General features: G+C 37.3%; 1 protein-coding gene across 10 annotated transcripts in view; it reads left to right on the top strand.

Moving 5' to 3' along the window:
- MYLK (myosin light chain kinase) overlaps positions 1-20,091 on the top strand; it is a 196,261-nt gene that overhangs the window by 67,984 nt on the left and 108,186 nt on the right. For all 10 annotated transcript variants that reach the window (XM_034422935.3, XM_034422911.3, XM_034422923.3 and 7 more), the window contains 7 exons: positions 938-986; positions 5,642-5,807; positions 9,778-9,943; positions 11,584-11,620; positions 13,514-14,091; positions 16,056-16,259; positions 16,923-17,057. In XM_034422935.3, coding sequence (XP_034278826.2) covers positions 938-986; positions 5,642-5,807; positions 9,778-9,943; positions 11,584-11,620; positions 13,514-14,091; positions 16,056-16,259; positions 16,923-17,057 — 1,335 coding nt within the window. The remainder of the gene's footprint in view (positions 1-937; positions 987-5,641; positions 5,808-9,777; positions 9,944-11,583; positions 11,621-13,513; positions 14,092-16,055; positions 16,260-16,922; positions 17,058-20,091) is intronic.

Raw genomic sequence — 20,091 nt, 5'->3', positions numbered from 1 at the left:
AGAGGTTTTTCTGCAGACCGGGGGGTGGGGGCATGATTTCACATGCTGTCTGCATCCCATGGATGGGGCTTCACTTGTTTGCCCGGCCGGGGGCCGGTCCAAGGCCCTGGGGGTTAGGGTCCCCTGTGGTAGAAGAAACCCATAATATGATTTGATCTGAGGACATTTTGGTTCAAAAGTCAGACTTAACCACTATGATTTCTGTTGAGATAAGCATAGGTGATTATTTACAAAAAAATGCTTTAAATTGTATTAATGTTTTTCAATATTTTATGTTGTCTCCCATATTTTACAGAAACCAATTGTATTTCATTAAAGTTCATAAAGTTCACTTGCTCACATCCAGTAGATGGTGCTGCAGACTCACAACATAATATCTTCCATCCTGACAAACGTTTTGGTTGTGACATGTGTTATAGAAATACCTTAGATATGTTAAGGTAATAGATGCAGGCAGGTGAACTAAATATGGCTTCAGGTTAGTCAGTTGGAATTAAATAAAAACTTCTTACTGAAAGATTTTGAGCAGTTTTTGAAATAGCAAAAACAATTAAGCAGTTCCATTTGTATGTATGGACAAATGAGACAAAACAACATTTTCAGTAGAAATTTCTTATTTGGGTGTATAGGACTGAAGCTTGGGCTGCTTCTCAAAGCACTCTACAGCAAATAGTTGTTTGTGCCCAGCAATTACTTTACCTCTGTTGTAAGGTACAAGTAAGCAAAGCTTGATTAGATGTGTTTTTCAGGTGGAGAATGGGCAGATGGAGAAGCAAATAGTGTAATTTTTTTAAAAAAAAATAATGGACAAATATGTTGTTTTAATATACAGTATAGAGATAGAAAAATCCATAAATTCAATAATTTATGGGTCCCAATGATTTGTGGTCCTGATAAAGTATTTTTTATGTCTGACCATTTTTCTATTTTCTTTTAGGAAAAGTTTTGAAGAAATATAACTTGCCTTCCAGTTCCAAAAGTTCTGGGTAAGTGTTTGGGTGGCATTTATTTATATACTTAAGAGCAGATATCTATTCTTTAACATGCAGAGCTTTTGAAATATCTAAAAAAGGCAAGATTTTCTATTAGGCTTTAGTCATAATAATTCTGCTGCATTCAAAACATTTCATGGAACCATATATTTATGACAATGTCAATATATTTTCCGGTCTAGCCTATCTAATGGAGTTCATATCACTGTTGCAAATCTGGTTGTGTTGTATTTCTTCTCCTCCTTATACTCTTGTGAATAAGGGAGGACTTCTGCCTGAGCCATTTCCAAATTATCTTGTTTCTCTGGACTTAAAAAAAAATTCAGCTCCATTTTCCTAGGTAATGGTTCTTGTGCATTTCTGTCAAGTTAATCTTCCTTACTTTTTATAGTATTCAGTATTGTTAAGAATTATAAGCCATTTGGCCTCTTTTGTGCTTGTTTTGTTCAGCTGACAAAACTTCGAACCAAATTTATAAGTAATGTGTTCCACCAATTTATTTCTTTTTAAATTTGCTATTAGATCTAATCTAGACAGCTCTAGTCTGGCCAGCTCTGGTCTAGAAACTTGCTTTTGCTTTTTGGGGGTTATTATTCACTGTTGTTACACCTCACATTTCACGTTACTACTGTCTGATCCTGATTCATATTTAGGAAGCTGAATTGCTATTTTCCCCCATGAAGAATAATTTCATGTATTTTCTAATATGAAGCTTAACTCTTTATTATTTCACTAGGAAGTACAGATTATAATATTTACCTGCTAAGTGTTTTTTTAAAGCAAGAAATAGAGAGAAGTCATTGGTGGGCCAACTTTTATAACTCCTTTGCACTTTAGTATATTTAACTAATTGATTATCACCAGGGGTGAAATGCTCCCTGTTCAGACCGGATCACTCGATCCGGTAGCGATGGCGGCGGGTGGTTCAGAGAACCGGTAGCAAAAATCCCTGCCACCCTCCCCCATGCCCAGCTGAGCCATGCAATCATCAGAGGCTTTTTTTTTTTTAAAGCATTTTTTCTACAACCTCTTCAGCCGAAAAAATGCTTTTAAAAGTTAAAAAAAAGCCTCTGATGATTGTGCGGCTCAGCTGGGATCGTCAAAGGCTTTTAAAAGCATTTTTTCTACAACCTCTGAAGAGGTTGTAGAAAAAATGCTTTTAAAAGGCTCTGACGATCCAAGCTGAGTTGCCAATCGGCAGAGGCTTTTAAAAGAAAAAAAGCCTCTGCCAATCAGGCAACTCAGCTGGGATCGTCAGAGCCTTTTGAAAGCATTTTTTACAACCTCTTCACTGAAGAGGTTGTAGAAAAAATGGTTATAAAAGTAAAAAAAAAAATTGGCCACGCCCACCCAGTCACATTACCACCACCACCAACCACCAAGCCATGCCCACAGAACTGGTAGTAACAAATTTTAGATTTCACCACTGATTATCACCTAACTATTATTTACAATAATAAGTTTCCCTATATTATTACACTGTTTACAATATAGTGTTTCCTTTTTGGGCTGAAATCTCAGTTTCTTTTAATATTACAATATATTGCAGATGATGAGCAAATGTGTTTGCATATGTGTAAGCATTTTGTGCAGAGCACATAACCATGAGTTTAAATTTGCTTGAAACTCACAGCTTCATTTTCATCACTGTTGATTATTCTCTACTATGTGTGATGGTGATATTTGCCATTAAAGTGAACCAGACTTCCTGTAACCCTAATCCTAACCTTCTGTGCTTGACATTGTTTAAAATTTAGTGAACAGGATTTTGGCTTAGGAATTGATAAAAATCAAAGTCCACCAGAACTGGTGAAGAACTAGTACAAACAAGACTAAATACCAGTAGGTATTGCTTAATGTATATTGAATGTTCTATTACTGTTCCTTATTTCATGGCTTTTTATCAGAGTTTTAAATGATGAACTCACTGAACTGGTATTTGTTATTTGACTTTTGAATTTCTCAAATATAAGCAGAGCTTGGTTAACATTGCAAAAATATATAATTAATTTAATTCATCATACATAGCAAAGACCACTTTTTGATCTTCTTTAGAAAGACCATGTTCTGAAATATTTATGGCAGTATGTTAATAATCATCTTTAAAAATGGAAAAAGTATAAAAACAAATGTTGTTCCTCAGCTGCTCATTCTCAAATCACAAGATTCTTACAAGCTTCTTGGTATTACTTTTTAAATAACTTTTAGTTCTTAAAATTTAAAAGGAATGCTCATAAGGTAGTAAATGTACTAGTTGACTGGAACACCATGAACAAGAGGGTTCCCCCCCCCACCTTTGCAAATATGCCAGGAATCATTCCCAAAATTAACCAAGCCAAATAGTCATAGGGTTACAGCATGTACCTAAAACATAGGGTGTTGTAGTCTCTCCCCTACAACACCCTTATTTAACCCTTTCATCATCAGTCAAAGGTGGTAGAACCTGAGTATCAGAAAGTATAACCTGTTTAATATTTATTTAAAATGAGTGATTGTCTTACAGTTTTGCAAAATAGATTCTGATTTTTCTACAGAGTTGTGTTATTTTCAGGCCTTTGTTTAAACTGCATAATTAGTGTTTCTAGATGAATTGCCAGAAATCAACTGCAGTAAATAATCCCAATTCTTCCAAAAACAGATGTATTGGAGCAGGGGTATCAAACTGGATTTCTTCGAGGGCTGGATCAGCATTGTAGTTCTGTGCAGGTGGGTGGGTGGGGAAAGAGATAGGACAGACCCCTCCTGCAGCACCCTGATTAATTTAATTTAATTTAATTAATTCAATTTATATGCCGCCCCTCTCTGAAGACTGTTGGGCTGTGCGAGACCCGCCATGCCCCGTTTTTGGCCTGGACGGCCTCCTGCAACACTTTGCTGGCAGGGTGCTGCAGGAGGTGTCCGTCCCAGTGGTGGGTTGCTACTGGTTCTACCTGGATCGGCAAGTCGGTAGTGGCAGCGGTGGGAAACTCTGCCCACCTGCACCAGATGCTTCTGCGTATGCGCAGAAGCTTCTGCACATATGCAGAAGCATCAAGAACATGTGTGCACAAGCAAACCGGTTGCGACAGGTTTTGCAACATACTACTGGTCCGTCGTGTCCCGGATCCAGCCCACAGGCCTTGAGTTTGACACCCCTGTATTAGAGTCAGCTTTACAGAATCATACGAATTTATTTACCTGTGGGGAGAATATTCTATGAGAGTCAAAGCCAAGTGTGGGGAATCATCAATAGAGGAGCTGTTTTTCTTTCCCTTTTGGTCACAATGACTTCTTTCTATTAGTACTTTTGCAAGTAGAAAGAGGCTTCTAGGTGAAGTATTTTTTCCAAGCCCTTCCAATGGAAATGTTTCCTACATTTTATCCTGGGGGTGGGGGTGGGGGATAACTCTTGATATTTTTCACTTAATCTAATGGTAGCGATGAGAAAGTTACCTGATTTATGCTTGTACAATATCTTCCAAAGGTTCACACAGTTGAGTTGGACTCGCATGATGGTAACAGAATGGGCAAGAATTCAGGAAAAAATGACCAAGAAGAAAGTTTATTTGGTTCATTGCAGTTAAATCTGTCAAATACCATGGTTTTTGTTTGTTTGTTTGTTTGTTTGTTTTTTGCATTTCTGTGCATATTGGATAAAACCAGGAGGTAAAATGTTATTTAAATTCAGGAGAATTGCATTGTAATGATCATTCTTGTACAGCTATTGAACTTACACTTCCATGATGGATGCTGTTGTGACCTAGGCTTCCTGAGTTATTAAAACACTTGAGTAGTCCCAAAAACCTCTTTTATTGCAACAGCTGTGAATTATGTTCATTCACAGCTGAGTCCCAATTAGTTGCAAAAAGTCCTTCGGGAGAAGTCCTTTGGGATAATTACCAACCTTTAGCTCCTTTGACACTCTGCCAAAGACCTACTTGGCAAAGCCACACAGATTCCAGAATCAAACAGAGATGCTGACTGGGAACAGAATTAACAACCTTGCTTTCCTGCAAAGTGCCCACATGCCTTTGCTTCTCTTTTAAGCCTTATGGGAGGGGCCAATCATCTCCAGGCCTTACTCCGGAGTCTTCCCTTTTGTTTTAACTGTTCGTGCCTTCTGGCAGCTCTGCACATGCGTGCACTAGGAACAGGCTCCTCCTGTTCTTCTGCCTCTCTGCTGTCCGACTCTGGAGGCTCCAGAGTCCGTGCATCACTCCCAGATAGCCCAGGCCCCATCTCTGCCTCTGGCCCAGAGCCCTCGTCCGGGCCTTTCCCAGACTCCAGGACTGGCCCATGTTCCTCCCCAGCCTCCTCACTGTCCGACTCCGCTGCAGGCTGCTGGCGAACCACAACAGACGCACTGACATGCATGCACACATTTCCTTTTCTTTCTTTTTAATTATTTAGAGTTTTCATGGAGACTAAGTATATTCTTGCTGTACCAAATCTAAATTTATCATTTGTTCAAGTGTGGGCATGTGTGCCTCCTCATAATGCTGGAAAAAAAGCAAGCGCTTATTTTCTAATACTTGCAAATACATGTTGTACTCCAGGAAAAATATGTAGAATTCACTTCCAGAGTGGCACCTTGCTACATATTGCCTACAATATTCTGAAATTCATTGAGAAGCATGATTCAGTAATAATATTTGATTACTTCATTCCAGGGGTCAGTCTACTGTTCTACCTATAGAACAACGGCCCAGCATCTGGGGCGAATGTCCACCCAAGTTTGCTACAAAACCCAACCGGGTTATTGTACGAGAAGGACAGAATGGTAAATTTTCCTGTAAAATAACAGGGCGACCTCAGCCTCGGGTCATTTGGTTCAAGGTATAGTTGATTTCACAGCTATTCAGATTTTCTGAAGAGTTGATTATACTTATCTATTGAGACGATCTTCTATCCTGGCTCCTTTTTCCTTTTCCTAGTCTGGTATTATATTTAGGAAAAAAAATAGATCCTTTAGTCCCCATTTGCATCACTAGTAAAATTGTGATTTGGCATATCAGAATGTATCCTTTTATTAACATTGAAAGACAGACTTTCATATAAAGTGTTCTAACTTTATTCAATTTCTAATTTTTACTTAGGTTTTTTGCAAAGTAAAAATAATAATGTAAAGAAAAAATAAAGTAACAGAAAATTCATAAGTAAATAAACAAGAAATAAAAGGGAAAGGGAAAGATATAAAGAAGTAGCTTCTGATCTTTATTGAAATTTTAAATGCATTTATATTTTATCCTCTTTCTCTCTAAGGTTCCATCATGGCTCCCTTCTTTCCATATTCTATCCTTTTTAAGCATCAAACCATAAAATACATGTTCATTTTTTCCATTTTCAGCAAAAAGTACAAAAAGGGTTTCCAATTATTAAGAATGTCTTTTTTCCTAATCCAACAAGTCAATGTTGCCATCTCAAAGTGTTCTAATTTTAGTGGTCTGTAATACTTCTGACTTCTGATGGTATAAAATGATCAGATAATTTCTTGTCACTATGCAACATGAAGCTAAAATTAAACTTATTAAAATTAAGAATAGTTATCAGAATCACTTACAAGTGAAAATACTGGTAAAAGAAATCTGTCTCTATAGATTTTCTAAATGCTGAGAGAGTTGGGAGTCAAATGCAAGTCCCTTGACAATGTGTGTCATAGTTTTGAATCAATACAATGAGGACCGGGTCAAAATATTGTTGAAATGCATTTGGAAAATGAGTGTAATTCCAATGTATATGGACCTGTGAAGTCACCACTTTCTTGATTACCTTTCCCAGTAATTAAGCATTTGAAATGGTCCTATAGATCCACTAATTTAAATGAGGAGTAAACCATTTATTGCAAGCTTTAAGCAAAGGGGAACACATCCTTCCCACGAAGAAGCATTGATCAACTTTCCTTAACAAAGCCAATCCTGCATTGGTTTACTTAAGCAGATGGTAGCTCTGGTCTCTCCACATAGCCTGTCCACACTCCTGGGATCTACAAGCCAAAAAAAGGGGGGGGGAGGGAGGGAGGAAGAGAGAGAGAGGGAGACAGAGAGAGAGGGAGAAGCACATACCAAAGTTTCCCCTCTCTGATTTGCCCCAATGTCACATTGTAGATAGATTTAATTACCCTGACCACAAAGAATACTGTAGATTGAACACAGTATCAATTATCCCAGAGCTTTCCCTTGGTAGAAGAAATGTCATACAGTTAGGAAAAGCAGTGTTGGCTAGTTCAGTATAAATGCTTTGGAGTTAAAGAAGTAAGTATTATTTCTGTCTCCACTGCAATTGAACTATTCAGCTGGGCTTTGCTCACTTAATCTGACTACACCTGAGAATTTCTGTGCTTTGCTATAACTGATGTCTTATCCAGTTCATCATTGTTTATTCTCTATTATGCCATGTGGCTCTGTAAGAAGGAAGGGGATGCTTAGGAACAATAGGGTAGGGTCAACTACCAGTCCATTTCCATCAACAGCATTGCGAATAATGATACAGAAGCATAATCAGGAAATCATTCAAATCTGTTGGGTATTTATTTATTATTTATTATTGCGATTTATATGCCGCCTTTCTCCTTGGGGACTCAAGGTGGCTTACAAAATGACAAATTCCAATACAAATCACAATGAAATAAAATTAAAATCAGCAACCCTATTAAAAACAGTTAAAAATTATGACAGTGTACCCCCAAACGTACACTGGGTTCAAGTATGGGACCTTTACCCCTGAAGAGTTTATGGATAAAACTCTGGATAAAACTCTTGAGTATATGATTTGTCCATGATAATGAAGTTGTGCAAGGCTCTTCCATCTTAAAATCGCCAGTTCCACCTGAGCAGAAAGTGAAATGCAACATGTGTCGTGCTGCAGTCACAGGGCAGAAACATGTTAAGATAGGTCTGTGGTCATCACAAAATGTTTAAAAGAACCTAGTTGGAGATGGTTAATTACATCAGAATGGTCATTGATATCCCCTAGTTCCGTGATGGCGAACCTATGGCATGCGGAGCATTATCGCCTGGCACTCGTGGCGTTGCCCGTTCCTCTTCCGGGTTTTGGCGTGCATGCACGTGTATCAATCAGGTAGCCTTTTTGCATGTGGCAGTGCCGGAAACTAGAAGAGCTGGTCTTCCATTTTCCCACATGAGCATGTGCGCCGGCCAGCTGATCATTGCATGCGCATGCATGCCAGAAACCTGGAAGAGTAACTGGCTGAAACCGGCAGTTCAGTAGCTGAAACCGGAAGTTCATTTTCAGGTGCTTGCATGCGCCCTGGGCAGCTCCTCTTCCAAGTTGTGGCCCAGACGTGTGTGTGCTTCCTTTTCAGCACTCAAAGCCGAAAAGGTTCGCTATCACTGCCCTAGATCAAGGAAATAGGTTGGTCCAGTGTGATGCCCCTGAGTAATCCATTTAACTCAGGAAGAGGAAAAGGTAGCAGGATGCATAGTAGCTAACAGTAGCCATACGTATCCCACTCATCTAAACATAGCACTATGCACTCCAAATTGGCAGAGTATAGAATGGAACATCTTGTCAGCTAGATGGAATTTTTATAGATCACGGCCCCTCTAATTGCCCTCTAATCCTGGCCTGCTTTAGTTTGTGTGTCTCTGTGTGTGTAACATACACAATTCTATTAAATAATTTTTTAAAAAGGATATAAACTAATACAAACTGATATAAAGTGAGAACAAGAAGAGAACAAGAAACAAATCAAGAAAGGTAAAAGTAATTTCTGATCTTCTTTACAAGAGTTTTAAGTACAATTATAAATTTACTTCTTACTCTATGGTTAATAGTTCTCTTCTTTCTATATTCTGTCCTATCATCAAAACTATAAATCATAAATTCATTTTATTTTGTTTCATGCAAAAAATCCATAAGGAGTTTTCAGTTAGCAATAAATATAGATACTGTAGTTTATCTTTTCAAAGTCAATTTAGCCATCTCTGCAAATTCCATTATCTTTAACCATTCCCTGTTGTGGGTAGTGCTGAATCTACCCACCTTTGTGCATACAATAATCTCACTGCAGTTATCATGTATAAAAACAAAGTTCTGTGGCTTTTTTCAACTGTTTTTCCATCAATCCCACAAGAAAAATCTCTGGTTTCCAATATATATTAATCTTTAAAATCTTCTGAACCAGTGTATGTATTTTCTAGATTTTTACATACAGTTGTATGTAATCCTGTGAACAAGTGTATTAAATTTTCTAGCTTTTTTATGTGTCCACCAAATATGGTAAAATGTCCCCCCTTCTTTCTCACATTTCCAACATATATTTGAATTGCCTTTAAATATTCTAAATATTCTGTGTTGACATACACCAGTGGTACCAAAAATTATATTTAACATTATAATGTAATGTAAATTTCAGTCCTTTCAACCACATATTTCCATTGTTCCATCTGTATATTAGAACTACAGTTTTGTCCCACTTTATCAAATATTTTTTTCACTGCCTGCTTTAATGTTGAGAAGCCCAACAGAAAAAGCTAAGACAACTATACAGCTAAAAGTTACCTTCAAGGATGTCATGCTCAGACAACTCAGACAGCTCTTTATTCAAAAATAGAAGATCCTGGCTTAAAGAAACTAGCTCTATAATGCTCATATTTTGAGTATTACTTTGTTTCTGGTATACAGTGGAGCAACTTATTTTTGAGGAGTATTTTAACATTATATGAACATGCCAAGGAAAGCACTGCATTGTGAAATAAAGAAAATAATAAAGCATGAAATTAAATGATATTTTTTCTCTTTTCATGACTACATCTAGATGTGTTATTTTATTTCTTCATGCATGTAGGATGAAATTCAAGTGCAGAAAAATGATCGTTTTAACATGTTTGAGAAAGCAGGCATCCAGTTTTTGGAAATCCAAAATATTCAGCTGGCTGATGCTGGAATTTACACTTGTACCTTGATGAATAATGCTGGGAAAGCTTCTGTGACTGCAGAACTCATGGTTCAAGGTATGGTCAAAACAGACTAAAAGGAAAAAAATGCAAACATGGCAACTAAATTTCCAAGAGTTGGGCCAGTTCTTCTTTTTTTTCTTCAAAACTTTCCGTTCTCCTGTTTTTTCAGAGTGACTCCTAAATTATGGTCCAAACATACAGGTCAGGTTTAATTTTTTTTGAAGTTTCATTTTATTTTATTAGAAACAGATTATAGTAAAATCCAGGCTCCTTTCTCTTCCTCCTAGTCACATTTTAAAAATTGAAGACAACTTCTGAGTGAAATCGGTGGTGGTGGTGAGAATGATTATGATGATGTCATTCTTTTATTGCTTCTCCTTCTGTAAACTAGCTCATACTTAAAGGAGTTATGATTCATAAGAGACTATGGTTTTCTCATTAATCCTCACCCTGATCATGTAAACAATAGCCCAATGTCATCCTATTAACTTCATAATTCCTGAATCTGGTGCTCCATAATCAGACAACAAGCTAACAATAAACAGCAGCCTAATTAAGGAATTACCAAGATCAACATCATTAGTATATAAAATGAGAGCAAATCCCACTCCCTTCTAATATTTTTTCTTTTACAGACTGTAAACTAATTGTACATTGATTATTAAAATTCAATCAGAAGGAAGCAAAAGCTGAAAGGCAAGAGTAGACCAATCTGTGATAGGAATAAAAAGATCAGAATATTTTGTAATCAAAAAAGGTTTGAATCATGATCTCATGTGAGTTTGAGCTTCTCAAATCTGATCAGATGGTAGTTCCTTGCCAAGGAGATTAAGGATGAAAGGCAGCAGCCAAGCAAAGTGCATTGCAGAAGGCCAAAGCACATCAAATAAAATAACATATATCTACAGAGACACTTGATTTCCTTCTCTAGTTAGTTATATGCCAACAATTTAATTAGTGGCTATTGTGTTGTTTCCAAGAAATTCCTGCCATTTTTATCATGGTAACACTTTTCAAGGATATTTCATTCTGTTCCCTGATCTCATTCCTCTGCCTTATTGATCATCTTCCCATTCTTCTGTACATCTAAACCTGTCAAGTATAATTGTTTTGTCTAGCCTTGATTTGATCACATCAAATGCCTAAATCACATGAACTTCTGCTTTCTAGTCATGGTCTCAAGAATGGCATCAGTCTGTATTTCACTCAGGATCAAATGATAGGTTCTACCTGAACTTCATGGTGTTATTCACTATTGCAATATAATCCATAGTTCAAAATAATCAATATTCTTTTTTTCAGTATTTCATGAGGAGGGGGAGGGAGGGAGGGCGGGAAGGAAGATATAATAGAAATACTTTTATCTTCCATATTTCTTAAGTTTATCCTTTGGATAAACTGCTGGAAACTACATCTGCTATAAATTGCAATGGTACCAAAATGATTGTGTATATATGATTTTGCCAATATACAAATACTGCTATTTTGTACTTGTGTTAAAGCTGTCATTTGACAATCTTGTCACACAAGTGCTGTCATTTGACCTGTTTGCTCCCTCCCTGCAGATATCTATGTTCAGGGACAAATTAACATGAGGCCAAGGATGAAGAAATATAGTTTTATCTTAAAGCAAACTGCAATTTGTACTTTAGCTTGAAATATTAGGTTTTATTTTTAATCTTTTATCATTTCAGGTTCTCTAAAAAGGGATGCATGTTCTCAACCTCTTTGGTATGTATTTTCCATTCCTTCTTCCTTTATCTTGATTTTTACCTTTTAAAAACAACACAGATAACAAATTATATGTTATTATTTATTATTGTTTAAGCCTTCAGCTTACCTGCTGTATGACAGTAAATTATTTACTGAATCTTTAATAGCCAAACATGTCATGTTGTAGAGGGGATCCTGTAATAGAGCATTTCAACTTTTGCATGGGGACTATGTAATTAGTAGTACTAAAAAAGGCATGTAACAGATTACATCTCTTTCAAGTGTGATTTTGCACAATATCATAGTCCTAAGAAAAAAATGTAAAGGCAATAATAATCAAAAAATAGAAGCGAGCCAATCTGTTAAGATCTCCACTGAGAAAACTGAGATTTTATGATTTAATTGACTTCTGAGATTTTGGTTCTTTTTAAAATCTTTTAAACTTTGCAGTGAGGGAGCTGACCCCAACTGTGAACCATTCGGCCATGGATTTGGAATAGAGCTATAGGCATGGTTCAGAAGTAGTGTTTCAGACCTAAAACAGACACACCACTTCTCTGTTTTTCACAAAAGCTTTCTTGGAAGCCTGAAAAAAGCTGCAACATTAAAGCACCAAAAAAACAAAATAAAAACCCTGACTCTGAAAGCACCAGCATTTTCCAAGCTTATAGAGAAGTCTATTAAATACACATTCTTGATGAATAGATAAGAGGTGCTATGCTCACTTTGGTGCAAAGTTCATAATGCCTGCTCCTAGTCATTTTTGAAGTGTGCACAGTCCAACTTTGAAACCAGAATGGATAGGTGAAGTTGAGTAAAATGTGCTCTGTTTGGCTGCCTTGCCCTTGTCTAAATATGATGGATCTGAATTGTACGAGACATTACTTGCTTGGAGTACCTGAGGTCCTATTCCCTAACTGCAGAGAAGCAGAAGAGAATGCTAACAGTGACTCTCTGAGAGCTGAGTGGGATAACTTGCCACAGCCAACTCGCTGCAGCCAACTCACCATGGCCAACTTGCTGTGGGACAATTTACCAATTCTATTTAATTATTTAAATAAATAAAAAATAAATAAAAAATATTTTACTTTTTGCCATTCATATTTCATTTTACCCCTCCTTTTGCATCCTTTCTTGAATGATTCTATTCTGCCATTTCTTTGATATTAGTTTAACTCTTGTCCTGCAGTGAGTTGGCTGTGGCACTTGACTTGGCTGTGGCAAATGGTCATAGACCCCTCTGAGAGGGCTAGACATTTGCAAGAGCTGCCAACTGGCTGATGAAATATTGATGAGCAGCTATCTAAGGGGTCTTGGACAGTTGCTACATCGCCAAGATGGTCCAGCAACACTTATTTTAAAATTTAAAGTGACTGCCATAGAATACATGGCACAAGATGATGTGATACCTCTGCCATCATATCTGAAATTTAGGGAACACTGGTAAGTAAAAAAAAAAATATTATAAGGCTATCCCTAGCTGAGTAGACAAAAAATATGGTATGCTGTCATAGAGTTTTCTGTTCCTATTCCTAAAATACCTTGCCCATTAAACTTAACAATGGAACTGAATGTTTCAAGCCTTGTTTATTGAAATTATTTTTACTGAAGTTACTGAAAAATAAATGTGGGATTTTTACTTGGTTTGCCTCATAATATATGCATTGGTTTTATAAAGAGTGGCTTGCCTCATCCTCGATCATTTTGTTTATACAGAAGTAGCGTGTCAAAATGCAATTCTGTTCCTTTTACATAAAATATTATACACATTTGATGTGAAACAACGTCACAGAACAGAAATCAAATGATCTGCCTAAAATCAACATTCAAACATTAAGCAAGTGGTTTTTAAGAAATAAATGTACTTTTACAAATTGTTCTCTTGGCTTAAGAAAAATATTTTCCCTTTAGCACATCAGTAAAACCCAGTGCCTCTACAAAATCCACCATTATTACCAAAGCTATTGAAACCTCAGAGATCAGAAAACCCACTAGCAATGGGATAGTTAAAGACCTCAAATCAACTACTACAGAGCTTTTGCTAGAATCCAAAGAAAGGCCGTTGGTGAAGAGAGAAATTCACCTTGCTCCACCCAAAGAATCCAGAGAGACTCAGTTGCAACAAGTGAAAGAACCCAGCAGAGAGCCACCTAAAGAAGACAAGAAAGGCCAACAGGTTCTGCAGAAAACATCAAGCACTATAACTCTTCGCTCTGTGAAAATACAGCCCGGACCAAAGGCAGAATTGAAGGCAGTTTCCTCTGAACAGGAAGTTAATGGAGAAAAAACAAAGCAATTACTGGCAGCGGATTGGCAGGCTGCTTTATCTACCAAGCCAGATAATCTGACCTCTGAAGAATTGGAAAAGCATATTGGGTTAAAGAAGAGTGCAGCAGAAATAAAGATTCAGAGAATCCCTCCACAATTTGAGTGTCGGCCTCAAAGCCAAGAAGCATTAGAAGGAGAAGTGGTTACATTTAGATGCAGAGGTAAGAATGATTCCTTTCTGGGATGTTTTTAAACAGAAAATGGATTGCCAGCTCATCACGGATATCAAAGGGTTCCCCCGCCCCCATTGACAAGGGTTGAGATGTTTCCAGCCAGAGCTTTTAGGTAACATGGGCAATGTGGGTTGGCTTCTTGTTTCCCTCAAGCATAGACAAATAACTGCACATACTGTAATTATAAGGTAAGTGTGATTAGTTTCTATTGTACATCATTACTACCTCCCATCATGAGGCTTTGCCTTCTGCAAAAAGTAGATGAAGTGCAAGAGGCATAGTATCAGTCTGCCTAGAATGGTGTACAAGTTCAGCTCTCGTGCCCAACATACTGCTCCCTCTGGAGGAAACGGATGGAAGAGCTGAAAAAATGTTGCAATCAGATCACACAGGTCAAACTGGCTAGGTAACACTCCTGCTTTCAGCTTTAGAATTTGATAATGAAAGCCAAAAGATATATTAGTAACACATGGTTATGTATGCAGAAGCATGAGGGAATAGAATAGAATGGATTGTACTCAGGGGTGAGTTTTACTTACCTTTACCACCAGTTCGCAACGAGATCGCACGTGCACAATCGCTTCACTCTCGCACGCGTTGCTTCTGCACATGCGCAGAAGCTTCTGTGCACGCACAGATTGCTGATGATGACATCTGGGTGGTGGGCGGGGCCTCTTGCCGGTTTTACTACCGGTTTTTGCGAATCGGTCCGAACCAGGGGCAACCCACCGATTGTACTACTTTATACTTCACAGGGAGAATCATGTGCATTACAGCCTTTTCATGTTCTAAAGAGAATACAGGTAGTCCTCCACTTACAACAATTCATTTAGTGACTGTTCAGTTACAATGTCAGTGAAAATAGTGACCTATGATGGTTTTTCACAGTTACATCCTTTGCAGCAGCATCATGATCATGTGATCAAAATTCAGACACTTGGCAACTGGTTCATATTTATGACGGTTGCAGTGTCTCGGGGTCATCACCTTTTGTGACCTTCTGACAAGCAAAGTCAATAGAGAAGCCAAATTCACTTAATAACCAGATTACTAACTTACCAGCTGCAGTGATTCACTTAACAACTGAGGCAAGAAAGGTGGCAAAATGGGGCAAAACTCACTTAACAAATGTCTCACTTAACAACAGAAATTTTGGACTCAATTGTAGTTGTAACTGAAGGACTTCTTGTATAGGAATTTAGGAGAATTAGCAGAGTTGGTTTAAAATTACTGTTATGTTGTACTACTTCTTTAATATGGAAAAGCATTCAAAAATATCCTGCTACCACATGTTGGCTAGACAGAGATGGCAAATTCACAATAGGAAGATGTTTCAACTATTTAGAACAATGAGTTCAATGTTTTTACATCATTAGCTCTCTTAATTAAATTCAAGCACAGTCTAGTGGATTTTGATTTAATGTAACAGTTTGTTTTAACTTTGAAAATTAAAAACTGAAAAATAATGTGACATTGCTTTTTCATTTACATTCATTTTTTTAAAAAATCTGAAGGAAAATTTGGAAAATGTATCTGTGCAGTACTATCCTGTGGATCTAGCTAAATAAAATCTTTTTTAAGTCTGCTGATTAAGATTAATTGGATGAGCCAAGAAAATATTCTGCCTTGATTATTCATTGGAAAAAAATTCAAATTCAACTTTCTCCAAACAACATGTCATATAATAGTTTTGCAACTAAGATTATGACTGTAAATTATGATTATAAAATTTAATCTAGACAGGCCAATTTTATTTTAGTCATTGGCCAGTAAAAACTGAACAACACAAATCTTGAAAAGTTGAGTAACTTTTTAGCAGTGTCAAAATTAGGGTTACTCATTAAAATGAAAAGCTAGAAATTGGTGGTAGCCAAGAAAGATACTGAGACACGTTGTGAAATTGTAAACTTTAGACCATGAGCCCCATGCTTAATCTACCTGTAATGAACTAGTTTCAGGGAAACCCAAGGCAACTGTTGAATGGTTCAAAGAAGGAGCCCTTCTGGAAACGGGAGACGGCATCCTGATATATGAAGAAGATGGAGTCCATTGTTTATGCCTGAAAAATACTCAGCTGGAAGACAGTGGATTTTACTCTTGCAAAGCTTTCAATCCTGCAGGACAAGCTTCAACCAGGTGGCTATTAACAGTAAAAAGTAAGCATCTTTTAGTTGCAAAGTATGCTTAGGTGAACTGTCTTGGTAGATAATAGTTTCTTCACTGGAAAAAGAAAAAAAAGATACTCCCTTTCATACCGGTAGTATAAAACACACTAAATAATGCTAGTGCTACATCCTTTCAGACCTGACTCTTCCCTAAGCTTTGAGCTAGGGTGGGATATGAGGTGTTTTACAGTACTTTTTTTGTACTATTTCAGTACTTTTTTGTTTTCTGCTTACTCTGGTGTTAAATTTGTGTGCTGCCTAGAGTCACCAAGAAGTAAGAGAATTTAGAAATATGAATGATAAATAATTTATAGATATCAATTTGCATTCTCATTTTTTAGAATGAATTCAATTCAGTTCATAGGAATTATTTCCAAAGTTCTTGACTAGAAGCAACTAAACGTGGTTAATTTTGCTCACTAAGCTACTGCCACATTAGTAAAACACATTTTTCTCTTTAAGGATTAACTTTGTCATTGGTCTAGAACAGGGGTGGGCAAATGTGGCTCTTTTACAACCTGTGGACTTCAACTCCCAGAATTCCTGAGACAGCCAAGCTCTCAGCCAGATATTCTAGCCTGGTCTGGAATATCTTATTCTGAGACCATCTGTTAGCACTGAGTTTCATTAACTGCCTTTTGCTTTGATCTATAGGACCTAAAGTGAAGGAGGTACCTCCCCATTTTCTCCGAGTCTTGAAATCCTGCCACGTGAGTGAAGGGCAAGATTTTACCCTTCGGTGCTCAGTTGAGGGGATACCTGTTCCTCAGATCACCTGGCTCCTTAACGGTAAGGTCACGATCAGAAAACCTTTCCATGCACATGAAGCTGGGTTCCAAATTATTTAAATTTGTCCTCACATTTTACAAATGAACAATTTATTTCACTTTTATGTATGATCTGGAACAGACAAGCAGAGAGAAGAGTTTGCAATGCCTGATCTTTTGACAGGAACATATAAAATATGGGTTTATGTATCACGCTAAACCATGGTTTGCTAAATCACAATTTATTGAATAAACTACAATCAGAGCACCATACTTAATTCCTACTACCCTGCTTCCTCCAAAATAAGACATCCCCTGATAATAAGCCCAATCGGGCTTTTGAGCACATGGCAATAAAGCCAAGCGCTTATTTCAGGGTTCAAAAAAATATAAGACAGGGTCTTATTTTCAGGGAAACACAGTAAGCCATAAATGATTTATTACAAACCACAGTGTCTGGTGTCACCAACATTTTAACTAAAATAAAACTTGTCACATAATAGTTTCATCCGAGGCCACTGATTGATTTTGTGTGCTCCTCTATGGTTTTCAGGTTCTGAGACTCACTAAAAGGCTATTTTCTTTGATCTGTCAATGAACTTAAGAACAGCTTTGAACAACTCAGCAGGACAGATTAATTACCTTCATTATCTTAAAATTCTCAATTACAAGGAGTCCTATTCAACAGCTTTCTTATTTAGTGACTATTTTCAATTACAACAGTCGTGAAAAACTAATTTTACAACTTTTACAGGTTGTAAAGCAAAGGAAAGCTGAAGTAAGTTCCTAAGCATGGTCTCAGTTTTCACTTAGCAAACGCTTTGCTTAACAATCGAGTTGCTAGTCCCAGTTGTGGTTGCTAAACCAGGACTAACTGCATATTAATTCCCCCCCCCCCTGTGAGGAGTCTAATCTACAAGGGAGAAAAGGCAGCAGCTGTGCTACTCTTTAAAAACTGTCCAGCAGGGAGCATTAATGACAAGGCTGCATTTCATACTCCTGGCTCCAAAGAATAGGCTTTATTGCAGATGAATATAGACTTCAAGTGATATGCTTACATTTTGAATAGTGTATTAAATTACCAACCGAATGAGGTTTGTGCCACTTTTTTCTGCTCTTCTCATTTTTTTTCCTGAAGGTCAAAAATGATAATTCTTAAGCATTCAGTATTCACGAGTGTGGGATTCTGTTGAAGTAAGGAAAGAGAATCCCCTTTCATGTGTGGTTCATCTTCAGGGTTTCTGTGAATGACAGTGAAAAATTAGGGAACTACTTGTACTTGCTCTTCCGTGGCCAATTACTCAGCAGGAGTTTCTGCTAGAGGTCACCTGTATGTAACTCTCCATACACATTGATTCTTTGCAGAAAGGTAAAGGTGTCCCTGCAGTTTTACTCCACTAGTCATAGAGGATTTTAGGAGGCAGTGCTCATCTCCATTTCTTTAAGGCATTGAGCCAGTGCTGTCTGAAGACTTGTGGGCAGCATGACATCACTCTGCAGCGCAAAGCATACACCGAAACACAGAATGTTGTTACCATCCCACCTATGTATCTACTTGCATTTACATGCTTTCGATCTGTTAGTCTGGCAGGAACAGAGGCAAGTGATGGGAGCTCACTCTGTCACGTGGTGGTAGGACTCGAACTGCCGTAATATAGACCTTCTCTGGTGTCTTTTAAGCCATTGATCAACTACGACTACTGATTTATGCATATTGACTATGGCTTAGTTTTTTGCTCTTCCATAGGTGATTCTGGTTCTTGCTCTATTATGATTGCTAATACCCAACATGCTTAATTATGGTATATTGCCTAAGTGGCAACTCAGGATAATACTGTGTTAAAATATTGTTCAGTTGGCAAGCTGTAGCTTGATGTTTGGAATTTACAGTTTAGGATACTTCCATATTGGGTCAAACATGGATCCAGTGGTTTTCAAGCCTCGAATAACCTTGAGTTGCTTTTAAAGAAGATTCCATAGTACACAGATAGTACTTAACTATCTCTTTGAACTTAGGCCAAACAGTGTCTGTTAGACATTCTAGTTTAGAAGGCAAGATTAAAAGTATATAAGGTAAGGGTATGCTAAATATCTGTACAGGTTTGAATTCTATAAACAAAGACAGGATCCATGGAACCAAAGGCAGGACTAGATTTTAATAGAGGCCTGTATATAATTAGAGACCTGGTTTGGTGAAGTGGTTAAAGACAACAGGCTGGAAACCAGGACCATTCTGAGTTCTAGTCCTCCCTTAGGCTTGAAGCTATATAGGTGACTTTTGACCTTTCACTGTCTCTCAGCCTTAGTAAGAAGACAGCGGCAAACCACTTCCAAAAGTGTTGGCAAGAAAACCGCTAGACAGTTGCCACAGGTCAAGAATGACTTGAAGGAACAACAACAAAAAAAAAAGGATAGTCAAAATAGACTCAAAGAAATATATAAGATTGCTAATGTAATCCTGTGCCTTAAATTTTATTTAGCCACAGTTAGGATTTTTTAGATTATTTATTTACTTATTTAAATTATTTATATAGCCCTCACACAGACACCCCATCTTATGCAACATAACCCCGGGTGGTTCACAACAACAGTAAAAAAAAAAAAATCCACACAGAAATTTTTGGCGCTCCAACATACAACACATCCTCACTCATCCACCAACAACTTGATATCTCAAGAAACAATTTTACATCCCAGATTGATTTGTAGATGTTAAATGACTTGTGGTAGAAGCACCTTCCTTGTTCAAATTCTTTCAAAGTTATGTTGACGTTATAGGTAAACTGATTTTTACACTATGTCCTTGGTTATGCTTAGAATTCCATATACATTTTCAAATAATAAAAACAGCATGCAGCTCATGATAAACAATGTCAAGAACAATTTGTTAACCAAGTTGCGGTTTATGGAAAGAAAGAATCATCCCTTCGTGTTTTCAGCTCAAGAAATTCCTTAGGAAAATTCTATCAAAGTAGCTAATGGAACTAGCTAATGGAATGAGATGGTGAAACTGACTACTTTGATTATAGAAAAGACTTTTTTTTCTACATGGAGAC

This window comes from Pantherophis guttatus, chromosome 1 (genome assembly GCF_059756535.1).
Source record: "Pantherophis guttatus breed Tessera chromosome 1, ASM5975653v1, whole genome shotgun sequence".
Lineage (NCBI taxonomy): Eukaryota > Metazoa > Chordata > Lepidosauria > Squamata > Colubridae > Pantherophis > Pantherophis guttatus.
Note: the sequence above shows the minus strand (reverse complement) of the source record. Positions and strands in the feature narration are given on the sequence as shown.